We start from the raw sequence: 19,856 nt of genomic DNA, 5'->3' as shown, positions 1-19,856 counted from the left end.
TATGAATTGTATATGTTTCTTACTGTTTATACCATTATGTGATGTTGTGCTCTGGTTCAGATAAGTGTTAACTCTGGAAATGTTTAAACACAATGTTCATTTGAAGTGATCTGTGAGTGTAAGTCCATCATAACAGGATAAAATGTTTTTTCCAGTTTGAATAATATTTTAGCTCAAATTCTTTTGCCTACAGGGATGACCCCCAAAATGATAACTTGAAGTTAACTTATACTGGAATAATGCATACATGTTTTATCTTTACTGCCAGAGGTCTGTGGCAATAGAATGAACATAAAGCAACTTCAGAGTCATCTTTGAGACAACAGGATGTATTGCTCACAAGTGGCAAGGTGCAGTTTAATGTACCTACTGGTTGATGCATCACACAGCTGGATAAGTTTATAGCTATAAGAAGTGATAACTTTTGACAGTAGGATGTTTACAAATCAAGAGATAAGCTTTATTCTTTAACGCAATTCTGATTTTAGTGGTTAAATTGATTTTCCATACATGCAAATGCGCTCTCCTATATCAATCAGCTATCTCCCATCCACTTTCCCTTAGGACGCAAGATTGTTGTGCTGCTAATCAAAAGAAACTGATGGCTTCTGGCAGTGCTGCAAAAAATGCTCTAAAAATGGAGTAACAATTCAGCCTGCTTTACTCCAGCCTAAGCTTCAGCGTTCATCATCTCTTTAGTTTTCTGGTCTAACCTCCAGGACAGAATAAAGTAGTTGTAGAATTCTACTTCAATTTACATACATGCAATTGTAGGATAAGTGCTAGAATCCCAACTCTACATAATTTCCCCTGCTTTTACAGGAACTTCTTTTATTCTTTAATTTTCAAGTAACCTCTAGAAAAACAATTACCTTTAGAGACAAAAGTTGTAATGGAAATGGGGAAGGTTATTACTGTGTTACTAATCTCAGCTACATTACAAGTGACAAGTGTATTCTGCATATGACTTTGTTATATTATAGTTTAATTTGACGAAGTGATAAATATTGCAAGAAGTGCTTCTTATTTCATACTAGGTGCCTTGGGCATTTTCAGTCAAAAATACAGTATCCAATTTTACATATTCTATTCTCTGCATAAATCTGGCTGGTGTATGAAATTTATTTGTTAAAGTGAGGAGGTTTCCATTTCAAAAGATGATTTATTAGGTATATATAAAATAAATAGTGGATGTTTTATTTTCTAAGTAAATTTTAAAAAACATATATTCAGACCAAGGGTATGACTGGAAACCAAGATTCATATGTGTAGTACACAATTTAAAGATTTTTCTTATAGATATGTTTTACCACGTTATTGGTTTAGATTGTCTTAGTTTTTTTGGACTCGTGCTGATTTTGAAGTTTTAATTCCCCCACTCCCCCCTTTATTAATTTACTTCACACTGGAAGCTAATAACTGATGTCACTGATGAAGTTCTGTAATGAGGAAAGTTTATTCAAGTGATCCTAATAGATAGGTTAAATCTTATTAATTAATATTTAATGTGCTGAGCTAGATACCTTCTGCATTGGAAGTTACTGAGGTTGTTTTATTTAACTTAATACTGCTGTTGTAATGTGCTTTTGAGCTGTCTCTATTTTCCTATTTAAATATGCTTAAAGGACAATTATGATATTTTAATGTCTTCATTAATATTAATATCTACAGTCTTACGTATGTATATCCCAGTGTAAGTACAGTATTTCCCATGAGAATTGTGGGAATCAACTCTAAAACAAAGCAAATTACATTTTAAGATGTCTTTATAGCCTGGACCTGGAAATTCAGCAGCTGAAGCAAAAAATATGTGAGGGTGATGGTGGTCAGAAAGGAAATCATGGAACATTAGAGGAGAGACTCTCCCATACCGCTTCCCCTACCAGCCCAACAAAGCCACAGCCACCAGTGGCTCCACTAGTTGATGATAGGTAGGTAACCTGCATTTCTGCAATGTTTTGGTAGGAATGCAAACAGTAGCTTTAGAAAGGAAATATTCTGAAAGATCATTCTGCAAGGGTTGGATTTTAATTAAATACTGTAATTGTACTTAAAGACTAGTCTGGAAATAAAATGAATTTGCTGTATTTACATGAAATAACCAACAGCTGAATCAGTTGCTCCTGTGCAGTTTGTTTTAGAATAGAGGTTTGGGAAACTGTAGGCTAGAATATATTTAAAATGTTTTTGTGTTTAAAGTTACTTGTCCATATTGCAAAAAAAATTGAATTGTTTTAGGCCTTTTTTAATAGGGCAGCTGCCTCGTATCACTTAAAATTCACTTAATCTCAGTTCTTTTTACATGCAGTTGTTAGTTTCAACTCTTGGAACACTCCTTCTGTTTGAAGACCAAACCTTTGTTAGACCAAGCTGCCAATACCACGAAAGTGATAAAAGCAAACCATTAAGTAACTAAAGATACAACCCCAGCCTTCTATTTCTTCTTCATTGCTCTTACCCTCACTGCCACTTGTACGTAGAGCTGTACACATAGTGGTGGCTTAACATGTGGTCCATTAAACTGTCTAATTGTGATAAAAAATTGTTAACCTTTGCCTGTTAAATGAATACTTGCTCAAAAGTCCATGTTCCTTAAGGAGTGTTAAGACTAGTCTAACATTAAGCCTGCTAGTTAAGAGTTGTGCAGTAGGGTTCATAAGCGTTTCAAAGAGCCCTTTAGCCTGTCTTGATTTTTATCTAAGAAGATACTTTATACTTTTCTTTCCCATCACTCTTTTATACCTTGAAGGATAAATGCCTTTATTGAACAAGAAGTGCGGAGAAGACTCCAGAATATACATCATAAAGCTGAGGATAACAATGTTAGCCTGTCCTGGTCTACAGAAAGTTTAAAGGTGAGTGGAGATGGGTAGGAAATCCTGACCTTCAGTGCACCATGTGTAACCACTGTTTTCATTTTGTTGTTCAATAATTCTACTGTTTTTCCTATGTTTACTTAATTTTAATTTACCAGAACAGCAAACAGTAAATCAGGAATATGAGTTTTAGATTTTGACTGTCTTTTTTTTTTTACCAGTGGCTGGTTTATGTTGTATTCCATTTTTTTTGCAGGCAAGAGATTTATGTGGCAATAGGAAATTTGCAGATAAAATAAAAATCTTCATTTTAAGTCTATAAAATACATTGATAAAATTCCCTCCAGAGGAATTGTAATTATTTATACTTGCAAACAAATGCTCATTTAAAAACTGGTGATCTAATTAATCCAGAGACTGAGTTGATTGACTCCTAAGCCAGTGATTTAATAAATATCAATAAGAAAATAATTATTTTTGGCTATTAAAAATAACGTCTCTTCCTCTGAATACTTTTAAATGAACTCAAACAAGAAAGGCACTCTTTTTAATAATCACCTGTACCTTTTTTGTTCTTAGGATAATGAGAGGCTTAATAATGGCACTGTTCAACGCAAGCTGAAGTATGAGGTAGGTCATAATTTGTCAGAATGAAATGGTTGTCTTAAATTATGGCATGCCCTGTAATTAAATTTCTTAATGTTTAGCTGCATAATTAGAATTTTGAATTCACAGCAAGATTAATGACTAATAGAGACAGTAATGCACTTTGCCAGCTGGAATGAAAGTGATTTTTTTTTTTTCAGATTGGGCACAGCTTTTTCCTTATTTGAAAGGTGTGGTGTTATTTGGGATCTTGCTTCTGTGTTTTGTCATGAATTTTAATTTGGAACAGTATCCCTTTCCTGATTTTTAGAGGATAAAGCATTTAATGAGGAGATGTTGTCTGAATTCAGAATACCACTTCACATTTTTGACTCACAATGAACTGCTCGAACAATGTCTATAATATTAGCAAGTAGCATCAGGCAAATTTGCCTATGCCATGAAGGATTCAATGCTTATTTTTAAACTGAGGCTTAGACCCTTCCTAATGTATTTGGTTCTCTAACTTTTGCTTGAAACATGGTTAATTACTTGTCTTGGTGAGTAAATCCTGGATTTAAACCTTAATAGTAGGAGGGCTGCAACAACCCTAATTTGGACTTTTTTCAACTTTTACACTGTTATTTTTAAACTGTGGACTTATCACGCTGTCTTGGATAGTATAGGATTACTTCTGTTTGCATGTGTGGAAGAATACTTGAGGCCTTATAAATTCTTTCATTGCCCATTGACTTCCTGTGGTTTTCTAGTAAAGCAAATATAAACCAAGTGAAATGGATACTGTACAAACAGCAGTGGTGGGCTGGGAAGATCAACTATTCCTGAATCAGACCTCAATCACTTCTGTTGGATTTTATCTGATTTTGAGAGATTGTACGATGTTAGTACCAGTTTTGAATGATTGTACAAACATAATCAAAATCAATTCCTCAGTTTAAGAAATGTTCAAATCAGGAGGTTTTATAAAGACACTTCTATTTTCTTCTTTCGAAATTTTTAACAGAAAAGTCAACAGTGGCAGACATATTATGGTTTTCCATTTATGTCTAAAGATGGCAATTGTGCTTCTGAGTTGTGTGGAGAAAACGCAGGAGTAAGAGACCATAAAAGACAGAAGGAATTTACAGAGATGTGGGATTTATTTTCCAGTTCTGGAAGAATCTCCTCCCCTTTTACATCGGAGAAGGCATTTGAGAATGAAAGGAGTAATTCAGAACAGGAGAGCTTTGCTTGTCATTGTGACACTGAAAGTAGTTTAATTCACTCTAAAAATACTAATACTTTAAAGAGTAAGAATGTTTCTTATCAGAATGTTTTATCTACTTCTTTACAAAGTCATGACTTAAATAATGTGGCTTATCCGCTCCGCAATGTTGAAAATTTCAATCATTTTGACGATAAAGTAATTACTTCTCTGGATTGTGACAGCTCAAGAACTGAATCTGATTGTTCCCACTTGAAACAGCTGTCTTCTGTAGGAATCTTAATGGGTGCTAATGAGCAGGCTGGCTTTAACAGTATATCGTGCCTTCTTTTTTCTCAGTCTAATGTGAATTCTGAAATAATAACTTGTAAAGAAAACAGCCAATTTAAAACAGTGGACCCAACAATTGAAAACCAGTCTAGTAATTCTCAGCTTCCAACACAAAAACCCTCTGATTTGATTTCTTTCAAGTTACTACCTTCTCGTTTTGATATAAGTCCGGAGTACACCTATGGTTTGGGATATCTTTTCAGTAAGCTTTCCTGCCTGTACAAAGACACTGGTAGTCAGCTGCTCAACAGTATGGGGGTTCCTAAACAAATAAAGGAGTTGGGAAGTTTGTTTGATAGAAGTGAGAGATGTTCACAAGCGATATCATTAATAAAAAATCTGCCATTTATAAGAAACTTACAAGTAAATATATTCTTCAAGTCGGATATGAATCAAGATGTGTCCCATTCTACTGATGATACCAGAGCTCATACTGAAAATGTCATTCAACCCGAATCTCCTGTGCAAGAGGCTATCACGATGTGTGTAAGCACAGACATTTCCGATGCCTGTATGAGAGAGCCCTCTGAAGGCTTTGTGTGCTGTTGTAAAAATGAAAAGCTGGAAAACAGTCTTATGTTAAGACAGAAATTTGTGCATTTTCCTGATGTCTTTTTGAAGCTTCAGTTCTGTTCTCTGGAAAAAGTTCTGGAATTTTTGACTTGTGCCTTACCTCAGATCTGTATTAGAATGGAGGAGTTGAAAGGCATATATTGGCTGGCTGTCAGCAATTGCAAAAAACCTGATCCAGAACCTGCTTGCTTGCTGTTGTTCAGCTCTGTTCTGTATGTTGTTGTTTCGTCAGTCAAACAAGATGTCTGCCAGAGTTCCTTGGCAATATTTCATGAAGTTCCCATCGTCACTATAAAGGAGATTCAAGTTGGCTTTGCTGGACAGAATATTAGTCTTCTGTGTTCTGCTGAAGATCATTTACTCACAATATTTACCTATAACAAACACTTCACTCAAAGAATTTGCTATGACATAATGAGTGTTTTGATTTCTACAACGGATGATGCTGTTTATTTAAATAATCACCAGCTCTTGAAAGATGATTTGATGCAGATTTCGCTTGACTGGACATCAGAAGTAAATGACTTAGTTTTTTCAAATGGAGTACGATTGTCCTGTAAATTTAGAACTGAATTAGCTGATGTGGTTTACTTACTCCACGAAAATATGGGAAGTATTAAACCTTCATTAGGTGACATTCGTATACTGCTGTATACCTCAGTGAAAGTAGACTGTGCTAAGCAGACTGTGTATAGAGCTCTTGTTCTTACATCTACTCATATCGGTCTCTTAAGGGAAAATAATGTCTTCTATCCTGCACCTAACTTTCTGGATGCTTCATGCCAGCGATCACAATTTGACAGCCTTCAGTTATACAGTTTGAATGATATCAGATGTGTAGTTTTGCCAGACAAAGAGAATTTCACAAAAATTGAGCTTGTGTTTTCTACAAGGAGCAAGGTTGGATCTGATTCAGGAATTGGTTTTTCTAAATACTGTGAAAAAGAAATAAATACCCAACTGACAGTCATCCCATCAATTCTTCAAAGCACTTTGCATATCCCTTTGCAAAACTGGAAATTAACATTCAGTTCAAGTGAAGAAGCCATTTGGCTAATTATGCATCTGACTAGGTGCTGAAATCCAAATACGTTTGGATGCATTCAAAATAAGAGCCTAATGAATATTGATAAAATCCCCCCCCCCTTTTTTTTTTTTTTTTTTTTTTTTTTTTAAATCAATAGGCTAGAGAATCCTTTGAGCCCGTAAGGGACTACTGTAGGGTGTGTACATACATCTTAGCAAAAATCATTATTACTTGAGTACTTGCTTTTTGTGGATCTCTTGATATGCTGTATGTACATTTTCTTGGGAAAGTTAGGAAATAAAATGTTTCTATCTCATGTAGTAGGTGGATCAAAACTGTAATTACAGCTGTGTCTTCTGTTGGCTGTGTTTTCTGGCTCTCTTCATCTACTATCTGTCTTCATTAATGTCTTCTCTATCCCTCCTTGATTACCTTTTCCTTAATCTTTCTGAGTATCTGTTTTTCATGCTTTTCATTTATTTCATCCCCTTAATCTCAATATTTCAAAACATCTGCAATACTTTTAAAAGCTTAAATTCACTATATACTCTTAATACTAAGGATATTTATAGCTTTTATACTTAAAATTTTGTGAAGAATTAACATTGACAATTCTCTGCAGTTTGAATTTTGCATTTAAGGATTATTGCACTCTTGCATTAAAGTTTGTCACAAGTGCAAAAGGAGTTGTGTTTGGCTTATTCTAAGTGTGTTGGCTGAGTTGACAGGAATTGATGGATTTGCTGTATTTCTCTTCTCTTGGGTTTGCCCCCTTTGCCTAGGGCTAAGAGAGTGTAGTCTATGTGGAAGCAGAAAAATGGAGCAAGGAAAATACAGAGGAACATCAAATACTCTTTTTAGATTTCCCCTCCCCTCTTTTTCTTGCAGGGAAGCGATGTATGGCTTGAAGTCATTCCTATTTATTTTGTCCAGATAGTTAACTTGTACTCCTCCACAGTAGAATATGTGTTTATATTCCTTTGATACAAGTGTTTCGGGAAAATGTGATATGAAAATAAATCCAATTAAATGGTGTAAACAGACATTGGTTGTGCTTTAAATAGCACTTTGACCTTTGGTCGTGCTACTATACCTGTGGTAAACAGGCATTTTGGGGTGCATTATCTCTGTACGTGTTTGCCATCCTGTTAAATGGATAGTTAGCAACTGGAGATACTGCCTGGTGGATGGAGTAAGTTTACAGTTCTTTCAGTGTAATGTGCCTGGCCTGACTTTCTTCTTTTTCTGCTTGCTTGCTAACAGGGTTGTTGATGCTGTGAGATTGCATCACTTACAGACTCTTTAATATTACATTCCAAGAAATAATGGAACTGCTGAACATCAGTAAAAGATTTCCATTAGTCAATGCTTGCATTTAGCTTAGTACAAGGTTATTCTTTACCTGTTATGCCTGTCAGATGTTCAAATAAGAAATAAGCAGTTGCCTCCCATCTTTTGTTTCTTCCCTTGTAAAGGGAGCTGAATACCTTTTGAATCCTGTTGCTTGAATGTGCCATCTGCCTTGTTTGAGGAAGATGGTCTTTGGCAGAAAAAACAGTGGTATCTAATCTGAAATTCTAAAATCAGTAAGCATATTGCCAGTAGAGGTGCAATCTTCTACTAGACAGAGTTAGACTTAAGTCTCTCTACTAGTATAAGAACATTTCCCATTTGTTCTTACCATATGTTAAGACATGAAAATGTAACTCACATGGGATTTAAAAAGAAATAACTTGCATTGGATGAGGAAGTTATGTCTGGAAGGATGAACACTGGTTTGGATAGAGATTTACATGTTTCTTAATCATAACAGAACTTCCTAATACCTTAAGGAAGTCAAAAGATGAGCAAAATGTGTCACGTTATTTTGAGGTATGGTTTTTGTTTTTAACAAAAAAAGTATAAACAAATGCCTTGCATAACATGGAGTAGACAGCATAGTGATGAGTTGGAACATAACCTCATGTCAGTCTGGTTGAAGAATGGCATGCTCATTGACATCACCAAGGCATTTCTTGTGAGCCCTGCCAAAAGTTAACATTGAGCGGCACTATCTGGGAAGAGTATCTTAATCAAGGCTGCAGAAAAGTTAAATGTTTGTGCATGTTGTGTTCCCAATAACATGGTTTTTCTCTTTTGTGTTTATTTTCAAAATTAACTTGATGAATATTCTGCACTTTTATGAAAAAAATGACTTCATGGCAATATCTCTTATTCTACTGTAAATTAAACATAACATGATGAATAGTATGAATATCAAAGCATTATTTAATGTATTAGGATGTGTTTTTTCACAACACTTTGTGTTTGAGATGATTTTCCTCTCTGACTATTAGTTGTTTGTAATAATTCTCTGAAAATGACTGCCAATAAACTACATGTTGACAAGAGGTGGCTTTAAGAGTGACTTTATGGTTTTAGTGTTATTTTAAAACAGAGGATATTGCTGTCAAGGCAATGAACTCCTCTTTCCCCCAAGGAAAGAATTGCTTACATTTCTATGCTCCAGAAATTAGTTTTAGTTGAAAAGCCAGTAACATGGGGAGAAGTGAAAGAAGGACAAAATGAAGAGGAGAAAATATTTGTTGTGTAAACAAAGGTCACTGAAAGTATTTTTCCATTCAAACAGATGTTTTTTTATATTTTCACAAAAACAAGAAAGCTTGTAGAAAAAACCTTTTAGATAAAGTCAGTTAATTGGAACCAAAATTTACTTTCTTTGTGTTTTATTTTTCACTGCTCTTAATGCTAATGTTAAGGGAAATGACATTGGCATTTATAATTGACTGGTAATGAAGTAACAGGCTCCCCTTCTCAAGAGCCAGGTGAGGATTGTAAAAAGCTCTCTGTAACAGGCAGCAATCAGAGAGAGACAGTATGAATGAGTTTCAGACTTTTCTCCAGCTCCTACAATGTCACATGTACTATTTAGAAGTCAGCAGGAGTTGCTACAAAGAAAGCAAGTGTCAGTGAGAAGTGCAGCCATATTCATGTTTGGAGGTATGTTGGTCAAGACTGAATAATTTTGGCCAAGCAACATGTCTCGTAGTTACTAAAGGATTGAAAATGCATGTTGAGAATATGGTTACAGATCAAGTGATGGATAGCATCGCTAAAACATGTGATATGGTCATAACTTCACAGTGATAGTTTTTCAGTTGTCTTTTGTTATTGTTAACTTACATTTAGCATGGTGCTGTTATTTTTTAAGTACAAGTTCATTGAAGTTTTCAGACCAAATATATTCAACTGAGGAAGTGGAGGACTTTTTAAAAGACAGGTTCTTTACTTATTTACTGTAAATACTTATGCTACTTTTGGACATAGTCACTCCAAAGCATTAATTTTTTCAGTTACAAAAATATTTTATTTTTGACATAACTTCAGAGTTACGGATTCCATCTGGCTGTTAGTCAGAGGAATGTGCCCACATTACAAATACCTTTTTAAATTATTTTGTCCAGACCATGCAAATTTATCATAGTTGCATTTTCTGTTCATTAGATGTGGTTTAAAGAAAACAGCAGGAGACTCTTCTGACAGTGGATTGATATCTATATCTTTTTAATTATAAAATTAGTTTGGATTTTTAAAGTCTAAGAGCTTTCTGAATTGCCTAGATCCCCTGCAGCTTTGCATGATGTTGTGAAAAGGTTTTTTATATAAAGATATTTTAAAAAAAAATAACCGTGAAGGCCTGATTCATATTTTTTTTTAAAGAGGGTTAATACAAAGTCTTCCCTTGTTTTTGATATCTCCGCTGAAAATGGCTTTTCAAAGAAAAAACAGTATTTTTGAAGATGCTTCACCTTAATTTTACCATGCATAACAAAATGCTAGAACTCGCTTATAAAAAAAGATCCACTTTGTTTTGAAATAATTCCTTTACTTTAGAAATAATTTCTGCCTTTTCCATGCTCTCTTTCCCTGCTCTTCTGGCCAAGAGCATTTTCTCATTTTTAGTGAAGTTCTTTTCTTTTTTTCCTTATGTAGTGATTTTGGTTTTCCTTTGTTCTCCCTATTTGGTATGCACATGAAAGCGGATGGTCTGTCGTTCACTGGGAGCAAATCCAGACGACTTAAAGGACCCAGTTAAAATTAGTATTCCACGCTATGTCCTGTGTGGGCAGGGAAAGGATGAACACTATGAGTTTGAAATAAAGGTAAGTGCTTTTCAGTTGCTTGTCCTTAATGTTTGGAGTCTCTGTACACATGTTGCTTGCATTTGTACAACAGCAGCATCATAGTAACAACAGTAATAGAAAAATCTCTTTTGTTTAAAACCAAATAGTTCCTGGTTTGCTCTGTCCAGCCATTGGTGTTCAGAGTGACAGTGTCACAGTTAGCGAAGATGGAAATGGCAGCTGGAAATGCAGCTGAGAATCTGCAGATTCCAGAAATCGCCTTACCAACCCCAAGGAAATGTAGTTTTTGTTCCACTAAGTGCAATTTTTGGTTCTTCTTCCATTGTTGTATTCAACAGTAGTGAAGCCACTTACAAGAGGTTGTGAGAAGGCATGCAAAATACAGGGCGCTATAAAGACAGGTATTTTCCAAGTGAATCAGTTGTACAGAGGAGGTTGGAGGTCAAACTCTTCGGGTGGTGGTCAAACTCTTGGGGTGAGCAATTCCAGTTTCAATGTCAAATAATTCAGTTGAGAGTGTTCCAGAGCTGAGGATTAAATTAATATTGGTTATAGGAAAGCCCTTTATTGAGATGCAAGTGTCAGGTATAGAAAATGATTAGATTTGAAATATTTGCCTGTAATAATGAAATCATAATTAAAGTATTTTGCATATACCCATAACAAAGTTATAATTCATTTTGGGCTCTCTTTGTTCTGATTCCTTCCCACCATGTGTTTCCAAGGTTGCACTTCTCCAAACTATCTGCTTCCTCTCCATTCTAGTGGCTTCCTCAGTTGATCTTCTGTGCAGAAATGTTGGAAAAAAATGCATATTCATTATGTTTCCTCTGGTACTAAGCCAGTGTTTTTTCAAAGCATGATGTGAAGTCTAATTGGAAATGTGCTCTCAGTGCACGTGGACATGTAGCATAACTGATGTACATGGCATCAGAGAGAGAATTGGCAACCTTCTTCACTGAATGTACTGCCAGATGCTTCGTTAGCTGGTGTAAGTTGGAGGAGTGACCTGTCCTCACAGTATGCAGGACCATTTTGAACTATGATTACATTCTCTTTTACAAAGGCTTTTATTAAGATGGGTAATCTTAGCTCTGTTTGAGCTAATTAAATTTTCATCTCAAAACGTATTGCATAAGTTGTGGACAGAATACTTCCTTTTGCCTTTTGAACTTTGAATTTCTTGGGGCCAACAGAAGCCCAGAGCCATGGAGATACTGGGAGAAGGGTAAGCACATAACAAACTTCCCCAAGGACTGTTCTAGCCTTTAACTATTTTCAGCACCAAGTATTTACTAAACAATGGTTAATAAAGGTAAATACAGTAAAAAGGTATTTTATCTTTTTATTAAGTTGGTAGATTTCTTTTCCAAATATTCTCCATCCCTAAAACCCACATAAGCAGCTGCAAGATGTTAGGATGAAGGGACAGTTTAAAAGTATGTGCAGGAAGACTTGGGTTTACCTGTAAGGAAATGTAATAGAAGAAAAATGTTGGAAAGGGGTGGGATTTGTAACCAGGAAAGAACAGGAGGATATACCAGAGAGATACAAATGCATATGAAACTAGGCTCCAGCAGTTCTGTTGCTTCTATTTTGTTTCTGTGAGAAGCAAGGCTTGCAACCCAACCTCACTAATGGCATGGAAGGAGAAGACACTGCCTAAGAGTGGTGTGTATGGACTGGCTATTCTCTTCTGTTGTACTTGCCAGTACCATCTCATGTATCAATCCTGTGCCATTTCTAGGTTGCCTCTAAAAGAAACTGCTGTTTAAATAACTGCTTTGATGAAGTTCAGATCAAAGAAATGGATGACATATGGCATAGGAAATGGGCTATCACTTTCATAATTGTATTCCATTGCTGTCAACTTCCTTAGAGCACTAAATATTGAATCTCTGATGGACCTTAGTTTGGCTGTCTTTGGGATGTTTCTTGCAGTCATTCCCTTACACAAATCAATCATCTGTTTATGCTTTTTGCTTTGCCTCCAGGTCTCTGTATGTCACAGTGGGCTGCTTTTGCTGTGGTCAGGATTTGGCTCCAAGCTACAATCCACAGACCTTCCACGAGCTTTTCTATTTTAAACCTTTCCCTGCAGTGCTCCCCACTCTTAATTTGATTTGTATTAATCTTCAGCTGCTGTTATTTTTATTCTATAGAAAATCAGAATATATGGTAGAATGATCCCCCCCTTAAAAATCAGGAAGGTAGGAAGACAGAGCAGGGAGGAGAGAATGTGTACCTGTTTATTTCGTCCCTTCTTGATGAGTCAGGATACAATGTCAGTTGCTGAAATAATTCTTTATTTCAGCCTTATTTTACTTTGTTCAAGTTTATTTTCAGGTGATCTCATACCAGAATATGTCTGCCTTGGGGAAGGGCTAGGGCATTTTTCATCTCCTATCCTTTGCCAGCTCCCAAATAAGCTTTCTTCACCAAGGTTCCTCTTGCTCTTGCCAAAATGTGTAGCTGATCTCTTTGCATGTAACAACACTTTGACAAAGGAACAAGGCATGATTGAGTTGAATTGTAAACCTTTGAATCCTAGGTATTTCAGATGTATTTTCTTCAGCAGATGTTTCTAGTCATTGTATATGTAGTTAATTCCTGACATATTGCTGTATAGAGGAACAAATATAATTAGTTTCTGTATATAACAAATATATAAATTTTTGTGACATGCAGTAGTAAAGATTATTTCCTTTGTATGCCAAAGAGATAGAGTGGGTTCCACTGTTCTTGGCAGCATTACAGACAGTTCATAAGTCTTTCAACCCTAATGTACCATCCAAAAATATTTTATTTTAGTGCAGGTTCAGCATCTTGTCCATCTAGACATATATAGCATTTGGGAATGGGTCAGCAAGGTGATCTGTCTGTTCAGGTTCTTCCACTGGATACAGATCCTGCTTTAAGATGTTGAGTGACTCCTATGAGAACCTATTGGAGAGAGTTCAAAATAGAAACAAAACCATACTTCAATAGAGTTAAAATAGCACCTGGTCCTTTTGCAGCAAGAGATGTCATGGAGCTGTTTGTGCTGGTCTGCTATGAAGTATTCAGTATGAATAGATAAATTTCCAAAAAATCTTCCATTTGAGTGACAGTTTTATATGTTGTCTTTAAAGACATGATGAAACTACTAACTTAATCAAGTCTAAATGTATTTATGTTAGAGCTGAATTTGAGTACCAGTAAACTATTCTTGTATTCTCTTCTTCCTTTCATGTTGTTGTGATACACAGAATACTCAGACAAGGCTGTGCTAGGAACAGTGTGTGGGAAGAGCTTTTGCATCCATAAGACCGTTGGCATCTGTTACAGACAGTGCCTGTGGTTGCAGACAGGACAACAGCAGGAGCAGCAAGGCAGTAGGGAGGGGAGAAGTCCAGCTCACATAAAGGCACGCAGGGTTTCCTGAGAGCAGGTGATGGAAGCAGAGCCTGGAATCAAGCACAGCCCTGCAGGGATCCTCTGATAAGAGGGAAAGTTGTAGATAAGTTTTTCTCATTTTTATTCAGCTTTCCCTTATTCTTCTGGGTTCTCTCATTTTATTTATCCTGTTTGATATTCTTTCAAAACTGGCTTTTTCTTGTGTTTCAAAGCCTTTCAGTCATCTTTGGCAGGTTCTCTAGAGGAGAAAATCCAGGCAGGTGCACCCCAAAGCAGTGCTTTTTTTCCAGGTCTGGTCACAGTTCTGTTCAGCCAAATGCTGTGGTGGGCCTGCTCAAAATGTCCATGTTTCTAGTCAAAGTTTCTTTCTGAGCTCAGCAAATTATTACGGAATTGGAGTAAAGCAGAAGCAGTGGTCATTGATATGTAGTTCTTAAAGAAAATGATGCATGCCCCATATCTACCTAAATGAGAAAAAAGAAAAAGCCCATCTTCTCTCAACTCTATTGATTTAATACCCTCAATAACTAATAAAAAAAGGTTCCAGGAAACAGATCTGCATAAATCCCTTAATATCCCGCAAGTTTTTTAGCTTTTTGGATGCTGTATTCATAGACAGTGTGAGAAAAAGTTTCAACAAGGTCCATTTGGAGAAATATGAATATTCACAATTAGTGTCAGCAGTTTAACCAGCCTAGATAAGTAAAGTGGGCATATTCTGTTCTGATTGCTTCAGAATTAGGTGGAATATTTCTCCCTTCCCTCCCCACCATGATTTTACTTCTATTTCTGTGAGACAGAAAGGGAACACATTCTGTGATGTGCTTTACAGTGCATTAAGTTGAAAATGTCTCAGGTTATTTTCTGTCAGTCATCATGCAGTACAAAAGGGAGACAGGACTGGAGTATCTTTTTTCAAATTTATAAGTTTTACATAGGAAATGCTGTACTTGAATAAAAGTCACAAGAAGCAAGTCTAGAATCACTTAAATGCCCAGATAAGAATATTTTGAAAATCTGTCCTACAGTTTTAGTCAACCATGGATTTTTATTTTTTTTTATTAAGAAAGTATTTTAACTACTATATTAGTCAATTACAAGTAAAAAGGCTTTTCAAATTCGTTTAACTTGCTACTGTTTGGCAAATCTGCACATGTCTCAGTCCCATACATACATAGCCTATATAGTCTTGTCATACAGCTATTTTAAGTGGGGGTGGGGAGGAAGAATCCCAGTACCAATCTGGTTGGATCAACTGTAGAAGTACAAGGCCCTGTTCTGTAAATGCTACTGCTGTGCCAGGTATGCTGTAATTCTCCTATTCATCCTAACAATATTACTGTTGAGCTTTGGGGACTGGTTAAGATTTTGTTTAGCTTTGAAATTAATTTTCCAATAATATCAGCAGTAACAACAGTAAAATTTGGAGTGCGTTACCTGCTAGTCTCATTACGAGAATTAGGAAAGTAAATAAAGAGGATGACAGGGATCGAGTCAGGTCAAGCTAAGCCACTGGGGAACACTAGAGAAAGTCTTTCAGTTTTTAGGCAACACGGATATATGGCTTTGCTGTTTTCCTTCCTGTCCATCTCTAGCAAGTTGTTTATCAAACTTTGTAGAAGAAGGCTAATAAATAAGTGGCTGCAGGCAATTTGATTTGGGTAAGTTTGGTACCACCTTACCACCTAGACACCTGTCAGTCTAACAGCTTGATTGGCAAGCTGACATACATGCTCTTCCCCAGGCTGTGTAGCTGGAAGAGTCCTGAATGCTTTGTGTGAGGTTGCTCCCCTAAAGGCATGCGTCTGCGAAGACCCTAGGGCAAAAAGAAGTTAGTTTTTAATAAAGACCGTGTACAAATGAAATTATCACAGCAAAATTTCACAACTCGGAAGCGTTAAAATACAGAATTAAAGCAAAAAAAAGGCAGGAATGAGCAACATCTTTATTTTATGATTATTCATTGCACTCTAATGCTTACTTGAACATTGAAATTGCAAAGCCCTTTAAAGTAATTAGTCAAGATCAGTGCAACATGCATATTTCTGAATAGTTACTTCTTTTAGGTAAACCTGCCTATGCATGTTAAATCCATTCACCTGGTTTGTGAAGTTTATGACACTGTTAAAAATATATTGAGGGGATATAGTCTAGGTGTCCTAGTAGCAGACAAGCTTACTGGTGACATGAAAGATGGATTTTATCAAAAATAATGAATTTGCATTTTAGAGATGTGCTAGAAGAACCTATGTTGTGGTGCTTGTGAAAAGTTTGGGGAAGGCCAGTTTTGTTTACTTACATCTTTTTGTTAAAGGTAAAAATAGAAAAAAACACAACAAAAAACCCAACAAATCAACCCAAAACCTAGTTCCTGATATCATAAGACATGCAACAGTTTTAGGTTTCCAGAACACTTCCTCCAGTTTCCCTGTTCTGTATATCCCAGCAAAGGCAGCAGGGAGGGGGAAGGGTGGACCAGAGATGAGTGTGTTGTGAGTGTGAGGTATCAGCAGCAGCAGTGCTTGGATGCTGGTTTCCTGTGGCTTTATTGCTCTGGTTTCTTTTTCTCCTACTCAGTTATCCTGCCCAATTGCAACTTTGTTTACCTCCGAAACTTTGACATGCACAGTAGTGAGGGAACTACTTGTGAATTTTAGTAGTCTCTTTTAAGATTAAAAAGTCCATGTCTTTGTGAAATGAAAACGCTTATTTTTGATCTTCCTGCATGAAATCATAGCTAGGCAGAGGTAATACCATATATTAGGCATATTAGATTAAAAAAATTGATGGCCTTTTTAGGTTTAGGCAATGCCAGTTGGCTTTCTCCAGCTCGAGTAGTCGATGTAGAAAAATGCCCACCTCTCCCTGCAGCATTGCATCTTGGTAGTCCTGGATCACCAGAGCTACAGAAACAGTTGTAAAATCAAAGGCTCCAGACGCATCGCTTTTATGACCCACTTACAAAATTCTTTCATTTCATATAATTTCAGATAGTGAAAAATTTTCTTTCCCTGAAATTTTTGTTGGTTCCTCCATTTTCTCAGAGGATTTTTTGAATAACTGATGGTAAGGTTGGCTTGCCCTCCCCCTTTGCTCCTGTTGCTATGTGCCTTATTCATGGGAGTAATACTGTTGATTTTAATGAAACTGCCTGTATAAATGGGACATTCATCAACATATTGATGACACAAGCCAAGTGTTTTAAAGGAGAATCTTCTACTGAAAGTTGACATATATAATTTTTTACCCTGCAAATTGGAATCCTATTCTCTGTGGTAATGAACCCTGCATGTCCAAGAAATGTGTATTTATTAATTGTATATATCTAAGTATATGTGTGTGTATACATGAGAATATACTTACCTGTGAATGTATAAAGAAGCTATGCTACACTTGTGCTGGCTGTTATTCATTCTTTAAAGGAACACTCCCTGATTTTAATGCTGAGAACTGCATAGCTGCACCAAGGAATGATTGGGGATTTTTTTTAATGTGTTCACAGCCTTGTCAAACCACTCCAGAATAAAGAATAAATGCACTCAGGTTTTTTGCTTTGCAACCAGTGCTCCTTATTAAATACAGTTCCATCACTGTAATGAAAGAAAAATGAAGTAAATCTATAAAAGCATATGGATTTAAGGGAACTAAGAATTGCCTGTTTTAATCTGATAACCTTCTGTACAGCATGGGTTTTAGTGTTGTGTGTTGTGTTGGTTTACTTCTGTTCTTCTTATATTGTCTGATACAGATAACAGTCCTGGATGAGACATGGACAGTGTTCAGGCGGTACAGTCGTTTTCGAGAAATGCATAAAACTTTAAAACTGAAGTACCCTGAGGTAAGTTTTGGTAAAACTTCTTTTTCAGAAAAGGGTGGTGGTAGAGATTTGAAAAAAAGTTTTCTGAAAGTTGTTTACTCAAAAAGGAGGTTGATTCAAGACAGCCAGCGTGGCATCACCAAAGGCAAGTACTGTCAGACCAACGTAGTGGCCTTCAATGATGGAGTGACTACAGCAGTGGTCAGGGCTTATAAGAAAGATGGGGACAGACTTTTTAGCAGGACCTGTTGCAATTGGACAGGGGTTAACGGTTTTAAACTAAAAGAGGGTAGATTTAGACTAGATAGAAGGAAGGAATTTTTTACAATGAGGGTGATGAAATGCTGGCACAGGTTGCCCAGAGAGGTGGTAGATGCCCCATCCCTGGAAACATTCAAGGTCAGGTTGGATGTGGCTTTGAGCAACCTGATCCAGTTGAAGATGTCCCTGCTCACTGCAGGGGGGGTGAATTGATGGCCTTTAAAGATCCCTTCCAACCCAAACTATTCTATGATTTTGATTCCTTTCAGCCGTATGCGTCTAGTAAGATTGGCAAACCCTTCAGCAGTTTAAAGCTCCAAGGCTATTAGATACAGGATGGATGTTGCAGTGGAACTGTGACTCTGTGTGTTGCCTCTAGCCATTAATTCCCTTTACTGCTGACTGGCGTTGTTCCCTGGAGGTTGCTCTTTTGTTCATTGCAAGATACTTGCAGTCAGATCATGTCATCCTGACAACTTCTCATTTAAAAGAGCGTTGTTCCACAGATACCCTTTTCTAATAGTGGCTTCCAGGTTTCTGCAAAATGGAAAATTGATCTTTCTGACCACCTTGGAGACACTGGGCATTCAGGATATGAGGAGCTGTGCCTGACAGAGCTTTAGTTCATTGGAGTGAGCATTTTTAGAATTACAGTTCTTGGTTTCCACTTCTAACTTTTAATTATTAACATTTTGTTTCCTTTCTACTTGCTCCCTTGGATATTACAGGAAATAAATCATTCAAGCAACAGAAGTGATCCTGATTTGAGTTAGCACAAGTAAAGAAGTCTGGACCATATATTCATGGGCAACATATTAGAAAACACTATGTTCAAGAAAGAGATGCAATAGCGTGCAAATGCTTTCTTGGTCTTCATTGACCTATTCTTTAAGCTAAAAATAATTGAGCATGGAACGACCTTGAGTTTAAAGAGCAAAATATGAAGATCTGTGTTTTGTGGATATTCTGGGACTTAAGATTTCCCACTCTAAAACAGTATGAAAACCAGAAATTGAAACTGCCACAAACCCAATATCAAAGTTCTTAAAAAAAAAAAAAAAAAAAAAAAAAAAAAAAAAAAAAAAAAAAAAAAAGAGAGAAAAGAAAAAGAAAATTAGGGCATCTTTTCTGAATGTCAGAAAAGTTTTAAAGGTAAAATTGAGTTTTGAGTGAAAAATTGAAACATTCTCTTTCCACAAATGCTTTAAAAATATATTGCTTCTGAAGGAACTTCAGTATCATAGTTTTCATTTGAATGAATTGCCATTTCATCTCAGATGTTAAGAGTTATAGTCTGCCAACAGGAATATCCTAATTGCATCTAACTCTTGAAAAAACAGCTAGGCAGTCATCCAGTTGAAATAGAAAAGGGCTACCTGAATCCCTCTGCAGATTGATCTTCCCCATTTAGGAAAGTGTGTTTGTGTAGTCTTTTTTAGAGTCTATTATTGGTACTGATAATACACTGAGGAACAACTGAATTTGGCCTTTACAGTTACATCAGAGGGACATCAACTTCTTGTATCTAATAATTAGATTCAGGAGGGATCTGATGTTATTAAAGCCATTATTAAAATGTCCCATGTGCTGCAGCATATTAATGTCACCTTTTGAATCAAGTGTTTGTGATTCACAGTACAAATTCAGACTTTTTTGGTGTTATGGGATGGGGGGGGGGGGG

At 36.3% G+C, this 19,856-nt stretch overlaps 1 protein-coding gene across 3 annotated transcripts in view; it reads left to right on the top strand.

Moving 5' to 3' along the window:
- KIF16B (kinesin family member 16B) overlaps positions 1 to 19,856 on the top strand; it is a 142,570-nt gene that overhangs the window by 84,469 nt on the left and 38,245 nt on the right. For all 3 annotated transcript variants that reach the window (XM_026845688.1, XM_026845687.1, XM_026845690.1), the window contains 5 exons: positions 1,761 to 1,931; positions 2,750 to 2,855; positions 3,396 to 3,446; positions 10,597 to 10,719; positions 17,846 to 17,935. In XM_026845688.1, coding sequence (XP_026701489.1) covers positions 1,761 to 1,931; positions 2,750 to 2,855; positions 3,396 to 3,446; positions 10,597 to 10,719; positions 17,846 to 17,935 — 541 coding nt within the window. The remainder of the gene's footprint in view (positions 1 to 1,760; positions 1,932 to 2,749; positions 2,856 to 3,395; positions 3,447 to 10,596; positions 10,720 to 17,845; positions 17,936 to 19,856) is intronic.

Source organism: Athene cunicularia (assembly GCF_003259725.1).
Source record: "Athene cunicularia isolate RWA chromosome 3 unlocalized genomic scaffold, athCun1 chr3_part1, whole genome shotgun sequence".
Classification (NCBI taxonomy): Eukaryota; Metazoa; Chordata; class Aves; order Strigiformes; family Strigidae; genus Athene; species Athene cunicularia.
The sequence above is the reverse complement of the archived record's forward strand: the minus strand, read 5'-3'. Positions and strand labels throughout refer to the sequence as shown.